Source organism: Anoplopoma fimbria, chromosome 11 (assembly GCF_027596085.1).
Source record: "Anoplopoma fimbria isolate UVic2021 breed Golden Eagle Sablefish chromosome 11, Afim_UVic_2022, whole genome shotgun sequence".
NCBI classification, from domain to species: Eukaryota; Metazoa; Chordata; class Actinopteri; order Perciformes; family Anoplopomatidae; genus Anoplopoma; species Anoplopoma fimbria.
In genome coordinates, this window is record NC_072459.1 from 21,440,415 (window position 1) to 21,451,060 (window position 10,646).

At 41.3% G+C, this 10,646-nt stretch overlaps 1 protein-coding gene across 1 annotated transcript; it reads left to right on the forward strand.

Moving 5' to 3' along the window:
- The first annotated feature begins 201 nt into the window (after positions 1 to 201).
- farsa (phenylalanyl-tRNA synthetase subunit alpha) lies at positions 202 to 9,996 on the forward strand. Its single transcript, XM_054607505.1, has 13 exons — positions 202 to 410; positions 552 to 689; positions 2,389 to 2,487; positions 2,589 to 2,707; positions 3,807 to 3,899; positions 5,311 to 5,439; positions 5,524 to 5,639; positions 5,753 to 5,837; positions 6,682 to 6,781; positions 7,361 to 7,529; positions 7,677 to 7,754; positions 8,788 to 8,902; positions 9,573 to 9,996. The coding sequence occupies exons 1-13, from the start codon at positions 264 to 266 to the stop codon at positions 9,676 to 9,678; spliced, it is 1,494 nt and encodes a 497-aa protein (XP_054463480.1). The 5' UTR covers positions 202 to 263; the 3' UTR covers positions 9,679 to 9,996.
- The last annotated feature ends 650 nt before the right edge of the window (positions 9,997 to 10,646 follow it).

The window sequence follows — 10,646 nt, forward strand, 5'->3', positions numbered from 1 at the left end:
GCTTTGTGACTAGCATTTAATTAGGTTTTTACCTGTAAATTTGCTTTATAATTAAATAATTTTGCTAATGGCATTTAAATGTCAGAAATGTACATCTGAAAATTCTTAATATAACTAAGGAAAGGTCACCACAAAAACAAACGTACTACAGTATTTACGGTACACCATTTCCACCTTTTTTCACGTCGCGCTACTCCAGTACTTTCGGCTTTTGGTAACGCAACGTCACATCCGGTCTCTTTCGGGCTTCGCAGGGATCCAACATGGCGGACACCGGTGCGGTGGAGACGCTCCTACGGCGCATTGAGAAGGCGGACGACGGCGTGGACAGCGTCGAAGCGGCGAACAGCCTCCAGGTGGACCACCAGGTCATCGTCGGAGCCGTGAAGAGTCTGCAGGCTCTCGGCGACGTGAGTTTCAGCGGGTCTCCGACTGTCAGCGTCAACACTGATGCAATAACGTCGACGTTAAAGAGACGAGAGCTGTGCGTTGTTTAGCCAGTTAGGATGAATATTAACAGCTGACGGTCATGTTTGTTCCTCGCTGTCCAGTTGATCTCAGCAGAACTGCGGTCCTCCAAGCACTGGGAGCTGTCGGGTGAGGGCACGGAGATAGCCGAGCAGGGAAGCCATGAAGCCCGGGTCTACGGCTCCATCCCGCCGGAGGGGCTGGCCCAGAGCGAGCTCATGGTGAGTGGTACAGGTGGACACATCACCTGAAGGGCTGGAAGTGAAAAGGTTCTGTCGGAGCAGAAATGGATGTACTGCTGCAATGTCTACAGTCAATCGATGAGTTGATTTTATAGAAAATGTATCTACATTACATTACATACTACATTACATTACATTACTACTACTACTAATAATAATAATAATACTACTACATCTACTACTATTATTACTATTACTACTACTATAACTACTACTACTATTACTATTACTACTACTACTACTACTACTTTTACTACTACTACATTACATTACAGTCATTTACTACTAGACTTTTTTACTACATTACATTACAGTCATTTAGCACTTTTACAGTCAGTAGTAGTATGTTACATATCATTCACCCATTCACACACTGATGACAGGCTACCATGCAAGGTGCCACCATCAGACTCTAACTAACATTCATCATCCAGTCCACACCGATGGCAAGCCTTCAGGAGCAACTTGGGGTTAAGTGTCTTGCCCAAGGACACATCGACTGCCAAAGCCAGGTATCGAACCACCGACCCTCTGATTGGAGAACTACCTTGCTCTCCACTACGCCACAGCCGCCCATAATCTATCTAATAATTGTTTTAATATTTTTTTTTTATGTAAAGAATTGTTCTTTCTAGCTTCTTAAATGTTATGATTTGGCGAATGTCTTTGTCAAAGTAAACTGAGTGTCTTGGAATTCTGGGATGTTGGTCAGCTGAGACAAGACATTTTAAGATTTCACCTCAGTCTGTGGGAAATTATAATAGTTTTTTCACTATATGCTGGCATTTTATATGCTAAATGGGATAAATTGGAAAGAAAATGAATCGGCATATTAATAGATAATGAAAATAATGGTTAGGTGCAGCCCTGAAACTGGGATCTGTAGAGTTTGAATGGTGAAGGGGTGCCACACTAATTGTAGAAGTGTATATACTCCATTCCATTAAAACAACATTATAATGTATTCTTGTATGCAATTTTGGGGAATGCCTGTTTTAAAGGCATTCGATTAATAAATAAATAACAGAAATCTAAAATTATAGTATCTAAACATGTGTAGATATAACGCATCATAACTTGAGGTTGATCCCTCTCTCTCTCTCTCCCTTTTGGAATAAAAAAAAAAGCATTTCTGTGATAATCACCAAATAGATAACCTTTTATACATTGTTACAGTCTTGCTCCCATGATTCATCACAGAGTGAGAGGACAGTGGAGAGGAAATAATGTTAGCAAAGTGGAAACATTTGCTAACAGTCACAAGTTTTAACTATTAATACCAGGTACAATATTTAACAATATGAGAATCGATATGAGAATCCATTTTCTCCATGTAAGTTACATCCAGATATCCCATAGACTAATGAGGGTCAGCGTATGTAAGGAAGTGTTATCGGTCACTTTGATCTTCCTCCGTGTCACAAGTTATGTTTATTTTGTATATTTCCTATAGTATGTAACTTAAGGAGTGAGTTGGCTTAGGCTGTGATTAAAAGGTCTCTTATGTGAATTATGCATGGAAATATGAACATCCACAATGAAGGCAAAGTCCAAGAACTTTGAAAATATATGAGGGATCATTCATGTCATTTTTCTTCCATAAACACATAATGGACTGCGTGGTTTTTTTGATATTTCCAGTGACGTTGTTCTACCTCCCGTGTTTGTCCTTGTGCAGAAACTGTCCTTTGGGAAGATCGGCTTCAGCAAGGCCATGTCCAACAAGTGGATCCGAGTGGACAAGGCACACGAGGGCGGCCCGAGGATATTCAGGACGGTATGAGTCAAGCTGATATTGACTCCTATCATCACGGCCTTTTGTGATCAGTGGATTCTGAATAAAGTGTGTGTATGTGTGTTTATGTGTCGGCCCTCCAGGTGGAGAGCATAGAGGACCAGGTCAGAGAGAAGCTGCTCCTGGTTCAGAGTGGCAACTCCTCTCAGCTGGAAGAGAAAGAGAAGAATGAGCTGAAGAAGAGAAAACTGCTCACTGAAGTGTAAGTCCCCACATCTTTGTGTACCTTTGTCCAGCAGTAGGTGGCAGTAGAAGGGGTGTTTTGGTGTGAGGTTGGGATCTTATTTGAAACCACAATAACAGAGAAGAAGATATAGGACAAAGTCTTGGCCTCTGTGAATCCTTTGGTTGAGCCAACGTTTCTTCAGAAGGTGGCAGACGCTTTGGGAACGGAATTTAGATTGGAACCCTTCCATTTTCTTATACTCGGAAATTGTTCCGGTAGAGCAACTAAAGTTTTTTTTTTTGTTTTGACAGGTGATGCAATGCTGCAGGCTGGATAGATATTTGGAATTTGTATTATAATGATCCCGCTCAAAAATGTACCGCGCGGTTTTGTGACGTACATGGAAAAAATGTTTTGATTAAATATTGATTGATTTCTTCTAATAGTTACAACAACGTAGGGCATCAGGCTAGATGGACAGTTTTTATTTACATTGTAACCCATTTCTCTATTACAACTGTACACAAGATTTAAAGGGGTAGTTCAGGTCTTTTAAGGTGGGGTTATATCAGTTACACAGCAGTAGATTGCTTTGCTGATGGGCCTGTACTCCTGTCTGCTTCATAAGTACCTCATATGACCCCACTTCAAAAGACCCGAACTATCCCTTTTAAAGTGGGTTTAAACCATGTGAACTACTTCACTCTTTCACTTGCTTTGTTCTCAATTTTTAAAAACTGTGTTGAAGATAATTTGCAGAAAACTGATGCCCTTAAATGTAGGGAAAAGAAGACTTTACCTTGCAGTTTGAATCTGTAGTTGCTTATATCTAAATGTTCAAAGATTTGCAATAAACCCTCTGTACTTCAGGAGAACTGCAAGTCAAGGACCTTAAATTAAGAATGAACATGGCATATTTAGGATTTTAGTGTAAACCCACTGAAATATACTCTTGATTGATACCAGGGTGCATTTTCAACCAGTATCCACATATGCAGAAAGCAATCTCTCAGCCAGACTACAGATGCACTAAGCTGATATAACAGAGTATCCTTCTCCTCAGGGAAGATATTCTTCAGGACATATTGACCACTGAGAAAGGAAAAAAATCTTCACGTTTTCTTTCTGTGTTTAGGACGGTGAAGTCGTACTGGATCACTAAGGGCAGCTCCTTCAGCACCACCATCACCAAACAGGAGACGGAGCTCACTCCTGAGATGATTGCAAAGTGAGTATAGTCCTGTTTAGTTTAAATTTAAAATATTAATACACGGTTGAACACAAGTGTAAAATGTGTCCCGTCTGCCCTCCTCCGTCTGTCAGTGACGATGTGTTCAGGGACTCAGACAGAGGACACAGAGAAACCTCCGCCCATAAAAGGGGACGAGTCCAAAGATGAGGACTTAGTTCTAAAGGCAGGGCTGAACAAAATGATTGTGAAAAATGACACCGACGTAACAGATGTAAATTATTAGTTTAAGACTGACATGTTGACCACATAAGGATGAGTCGTGCAGAGTGTCTGCAAGTCTTGGAAAATGTTCTAATATGTCAAGAATTCCTTAAAAATATAGGTTTTTTTTAATGGCCTTGAGACAGGTTTGGACAGAATGCTTGCCTCACAAGTAACGTTAACCTCGGGGGCGGCTGGCTGTCAGGATCTCACCATTTCCCCATTTTTCCATCTGATTTCTCACGTCTTATAAAAACCAAGTTCTGAGTTCTTTACCCTGTTGTTGGAGCATCCTACCACACTGCAACTTTTAGACATTTTTCTGTTGTTTGCTAGCAGAGTAAAGTGACAAGGAGGCACCTTCACACAATACAAAATCAATGGAGAGGGATGAATTGTTTTTCCCTCTGGTGTTGGCGGGATTAAAATAAACTCTGTTGTTATTCTTAAATGAGTTTTCATTAGTGTAAAATCCCCTGATACTGATAACTGTTGTGTTTTCGTTAGCTTAGAATGAGCTCTTCATATCTACGTAGGGAGCTGGTTTCAAGGAGTCCGCCGTGTCGCACGGCCATGTTTCTACAGCAGCCCAGAAAGGACAAACAAAACGGGAGGGATGAGCAGAAGGGTTGCTCAGTTCAGTTCAATTTGCAACCTCACCACTAGATATCACTTAATCTCACAAACTGCTCCTCAAAGCATATTTTTTCTATTTTTTGTGCTGCTTTTCTGATGAGATATTCAACTACTCCCACAATGAGTTGCTTTTGATTTCAAATCCTTTTTTTGATTGACAAAGCTTTATTTTCCATTTTAAATTGGCATCCAAAAATCTCACAATGTATATTCATGCTGAGGATGAGGCATTAAAATGGCAGTGGAATGAAAAGGTTTGCATGAAATCATATCACAGATAAGATTTAGCTAAAAGCGTCCAGATGTGACCTCCTTCCCCCGCCCAAATATTCCACACAATGCTGCTTTTACTTCTCTGCGCCGCCTGATTCTCTCAATCATCTCTGCTGCAAATGCTCAAATGAGCAGGGAGAAATATTATGTTTTGTCGATAAAACCTACTGACAATTAAGAAGTCAGGATAAACGGCAGAAGTCAAAGCAATCAGTCCGGTCTTTTTTCAGACTCCTCTTCCCCTAACCATGTTTGTCTTGCTCGTGTTGTGTTGCAGTGGCAGCTGGAAAGAGAAGAAATTTAAGCCCTACAACTTCGAGGCCATGGGCGTGGCCCCTGACTGCGGCCACATGCACCCGCTGATGAAGGTGCGAACACAGTTCAGGCAGATCTTCCTGGAGATGGGGTGAGCGAGCAGCTGTAAATATCACAATGTAAAAACAACAAACATTTCACAAACACACAAAATGTACCGTCTGCTTCCCCGTAGCTTCACAGAGATGCCGACCAACAACTTCATAGAGAGCTCTTTCTGGAACTTCGACTCCCTGTTCCAGCCCCAGCAGCACCCGGCCAGAGACCAGCACGACACCTTCTTCCTGTCCGGTGAGAATCCGTGCATTGTGTCCGTTTCCCTCACTGAGTCCATTCACTCCCGGTTGTGGCCAAGTCGCTTGATGATTATTAACTACGAATATCTTCTTCTTTTTTTTTTCCAGACCCAGCACTCGCCCATGAGTTCCCTCAGGACTACCTGGAGAGAGTGAAGAAGGTCCACTCAGAGGGAGGCTACGGCTCGCAAGGGTGAGACACAATCACAAGTAAATTCAAAGGGAAAGATTCGCCACCTTTTTATGTGAATGTCCAGTCAGTGCTGATGGTAAATGTAGTCGAGTGAAGCAATACATTCCTCAGTGTGTTCTGTATTGACTGAAGAAGCTGAGTTCTCCTGTTCACCGTGACTGCTGGCAGTTAGTTAGTGGTGTAATGGACTGTAGTGGTACCGGAAGGTTTCCGCTTCCCGTTTTGCAAGTGAACTGCCGATTAATTCCACAGTTTAACCATCACGATTGTTATCGGCCGATATTCAGTAAGTTATGCAGTCAGGAGGTCAGCATTAATGCTTTCTATTCGCCGATCCATGAAAATGTTACAGTGTGAACAACAAATGTGTTGTGTTGAAATCAGCAGGAGAAGACCAGGTAACGGTGGAAGCAACAACTCACAACTGTTGTTTCAATGTCAGAGGCTCCACTGAGTCCCAGTATGATGCGTTAAAAGCTCCATTCAGTAAAAATGAGTATTGAACGAAGGTAAATTATAATTTTGTAATATATGTTCAAATGTGATCTTATTAAATGTAGTTTTTAGTGAGGAAACCTGAATAAATCCAGTTGTTTGAAGGAGATAGTTTCACAGAAATATGAAATGGACATTAGAGAGGGAATGATAACCTGTTCAAATTCCTATTTAATGCATCCATAACATCCTCCGCACTCATTTTTGGGAGGCCGTCTTTGCTGTTGGAAACGTGGCTAGTTTGCCTGACTCAACTACATCTACCATCAACACTGATCGGAGATCTCCCTTTTTAATCAGTTTCAACACAGCCTGTGACTATATTATCTAATAGGCTTCTGTCTTTCAGGTACAAATACGACTGGAAGATAGAGGAGGCTCAGAAGAACATCCTCCGCACTCACACTACGGCAGTCAGCGCACGCATGCTGTATAAACTGGCACAGCAGGTGAGTCGCGCACACAGCCCACACGCTTGATTAAATGAAGAGAAAGTAACGGCGGTCTGTTAAACCAGGGTCGATGCTAATATCAGCAACGTGGCTGCTTCACATACATGGCTTGGCAAGTTCCCAAAATAAATACTAAGAGGATTAAAATCTTCAACCATGTCCTGAAAAAGGTGGCTGCACTGAGCCAAAAGGTTACTCATAGAAAACCCCCGATGCAGAAGAATCTGCCGTCGTACTGCCAGACTTAAGAGCAGCTTCTTTCCCCAAATCATCTTCAACTCCCAACATACAAAAATATTTTTTGTTTTAATTTCCTTTTAATCATTTTAATTTCGTAGTGAAATACACAAACCTTGTTAAAAAGCAAACTTCAGAGATTCACAGCAGCTTGAATAGCAGTCTCATCACTTGTATTTTCTTCAACAAGTACTAACAGCAGCACATAGTTTTAGACTGAGATGTTCACAAATCACATGTGGGTGTAACTTTCAGTCCTCCACATGCTTTTGACCATAAAGCATTAGGTATGTACTGTACATGTGAAGTTCTTTTCTCTCTCATCGTCTCATCCACCAGGAGAAGTTCACCCCCGTCAAGTATTTCTCCATCGACCGTGTGTTCAGGAACGAGACCCTGGATGCCACCCATCTGGCCGAGTTCCACCAGATCGAGGGCGTGGTGGCCGACTACGGGCTCACACTGGGAGACCTCATGGGCATCCTGCACGCGTTCTTCACCAAACTAGGTGAGTAGGGCTCCATGACACTGTGATTGAGAACTAGTTGAGTATTGCTGCTAACTGCATTGTTTTACTAGAGGCGTGAAACCTAGACGTAATGACAACATTTTCCGCAGTTTTCTGCAGTGGTTTGAACACTGGTTTCTTTTCTAGGAATAACCAAACTACGCTTCAAGCCCGCCTACAACCCGTACACGGAGCCCAGCATGGAGGTGTTTAGCTATCATGAAGGTAATGTTTGCGTAAATGAAAGTTTCAGGTTTATGCAGTTGATATAGAAGACATTTACAAGTTAAATTCTTAATAAATGAGACCAAATAAATACATTAAGGCGGAGTAAACAGGCTATTTCATACTTTCATTTCTTATTCTATGGAAAAAGCTCTGTAAATTTGTTTGCCGACCCAAATTAGTTATCTTGCGACCCACCTACACCTCTTGTAAAATGTGTCGCAATGATTTGTCCTAATTAAAAAAGTGGGTCCACAGTAAAAACACTGCTGTATGTAATCCGCTCTCATTTTCTGTCTGCTGTTTTCATATATGTACTATACAAAGTTTCACCAACAAAGAGCTTTCCTTACTTTTTTTAATGTACATTTGCGGTAGCTCAAAAAATGATTAAATTAATGGGAGGGGGCCAAATGTTTTTTTTTTAGGAAACCTTTAAAGGTTCAAACAGCAATAACTACAAATGCAAACATGAGTTAAAATGTCCCCAGTCAAAACTAGCTGTTAGATAGCTACAGTTATCTTTAGCTAAAGCCAAAGTACCAATCTGTTGTCAAACTGACACCTTGGAAATTCCCTTTTACTCCACAACTAAATGAGACAGCAGCTAAATCCAATCATGACTGAGAACCCCCCCGCTAAACTCCTGCTAATGCTAACTAGCTTAGCAGATCATAAGATCAGAGTAGCAGCCATCTCTGCCTTTGACTCTTGCTACTACTACTGCTATAAGTGTGTATAAAGACATCTAGTAAAACAGAAGTATAATTAATCCCTATAAACTACAGCCTGTAATTAATCCATGTAGATCTAGTGTTAGAATAAAAAACACATTCTGTGAAGTTGATTCACATGCAGTGTGCAGAGTGTTTTTAGGAACACTGTAGGTTTGTGTTGAATATTCTGCCTAAAGAGACATAAAATTAAGGTATTAAAACCTTTAATCCCATTTTAAACTACTCTGTTTTTATAGGACAGGTCTGTTTTTGTGGTTTGTGTATAATTTGTGAGTAATTTTTCCCCGTTCATGCAGGACTAAAGAAGTGGGTGGAGCTGGGGAACTCCGGGGTCTTCAGACCAGAGATGCTGCTGCCCATGGGTCTCCCCGAGGGCGTGTCTGTCATCGCCTGGGGACTGTCTCTGGAAAGGTGAACACACACTAACACACACAGACAACACTGAACACAGAACTGTTGTAAACACACAGAACGCAGACTGCGTTTCAGCGACTCAGCAGTTCTGACCTGCTTTTTCATTTTACAGCCAGGTCAGCGTTTGAAAAAGGGAGCATATCTGTTTATCTTTGCAAATTCATACTTTGTTGTAATCTCTTTCCATTTAGGGATTAAATTAAGGATTAAAGGTGTGCGATCCAGTCCATCTATAGACGTCATCAGTGCTCTCGCTGTGCAGCCACAGAGCTCACATCTGTCTGACCCACATTTCACATATTTAAGTTTATTGTCTGAACAGGATTATTCCTGTTTAGAAATTATTTTTAAATTAACATTATTTATTTTTTAAATTCACGTTAGAGTATTAACTGTACATCGTAGAAGAAGTTTTCTGGCAGTATACAGCTAGTGAAACTCATGTTGATTTGCTACAGGGCTTTAGATATACATTCTCCTTCCGCTGCTTATGATTGAGAATACTTTGGGTTTAAATCTGAGTTTTTATGGCTAATATGGAACGAGTGAGCCATCCTGTGTTTTTGCACTGACCGGTCAGAACTGGAAAAGGAAACAACACAAACACTTTGGCCTCTGTTACGGCTGTGTTTCGCATAACTACAATTTCTTCTCCTCCGACCCGCAGGCCCACCATGATTAAATACGGCATCAACAACATCAGGGAGCTGGTGGGACACAAGGTGAACCTGCAGATGGTCTACGACAGCCCTGTATGTCGTCTGGATTCCTGAGGATCTCCGAACCTTCAGGACGCCTCACCTCCAAGTATCACCCTAGTTGTTGTTACCGGTCCCAGCTCGGCCAGAAAAAACAGTTGGTCTAACAGCGACCGCAGCAGAATGAGTCTCTGTTTCTCCCCAAACAACTCTTCACACAGACCACAGGAAGCTGTTTTTCAAAGGCCTTTTAACACATATGAGCAGCTTTTGTATGAACTCATTACTGGAAAACATGAGCTTTTTTTTTTTTCTTTACATCACCTTGCCCCAGTTTCTACTTGTACAGGAAAAGGGGTACAATAAAATGCTTTTTTCCAAATTCCAGTACAACCGGACTTGTGTGTTTTATTGTCATAAACGCAACGTATTCTGATCTGAGGTTCTATCCGACTTTTAAAAATGAAAGTTTTTAAAGTTTGTTTAGACTTTTACACATTAATGGACCAAATGTTTCCATATCTCCTGTCTAACTTGGTTCTGTAAGGTTCTACTTGCAAATCCAACCACTGCAGGAGGACCAACAAGTCCTGCTTTTTTACCTCACTGCTCTGTGACCATGGTTTGAAACCTCATAATTGATACTTTTATCATAAACACGACGCACGACAATAAGTCTTGTTTGAACTTGGTGGAAAGCTAATTTCTACGATAAGCTACCACAGCTAGCTTGCCATTGTTAATTACACCGATCATGCTAATGATGTCGTTTTTATGTCCAGGTGTATTTAATAGCATTAATGATGGTTGGGTTCCACTTGGGGGAGGTACTTAGGCATGCTGTCTCAGTGGAATAGCTTATCGTTAATGTTATCAAGCTGGTGGTAGGAGCTTTACCTCCTGAAAAAAGAGATTCTAACTGAAAGTGAGGATTTAAATTCAGGTTTCTAGCTGCTGGTTGAGGAACAATTTAGTGCACTTTTGCTATCTGTTGTCTGTTTATAACTAACGCAGCAGACGCACCATGATGACGTGACTGTGGT

Bases quoted from the DNA above. Each gene is read 5' to 3' on its own strand.
- farsa (XM_054607505.1), top strand. From the start codon at position 264: ATGGCGGACACCGGTGCGGTGGAGACGCTCCTACGGCGCATTGAGAAG. The intron at 411-551 runs GTGAGTTTCAGC...CTCGCTGTCCAG, and splicing joins GTCTGCAGGCTCTCGGCGAC to TTGATCTCAGCAGAACTGCG. The intron at 5,838-6,681 runs GTGAGACACAAT...TCTGTCTTTCAG, and splicing joins GGAGGCTACGGCTCGCAAGG to GTACAAATACGACTGGAAGA.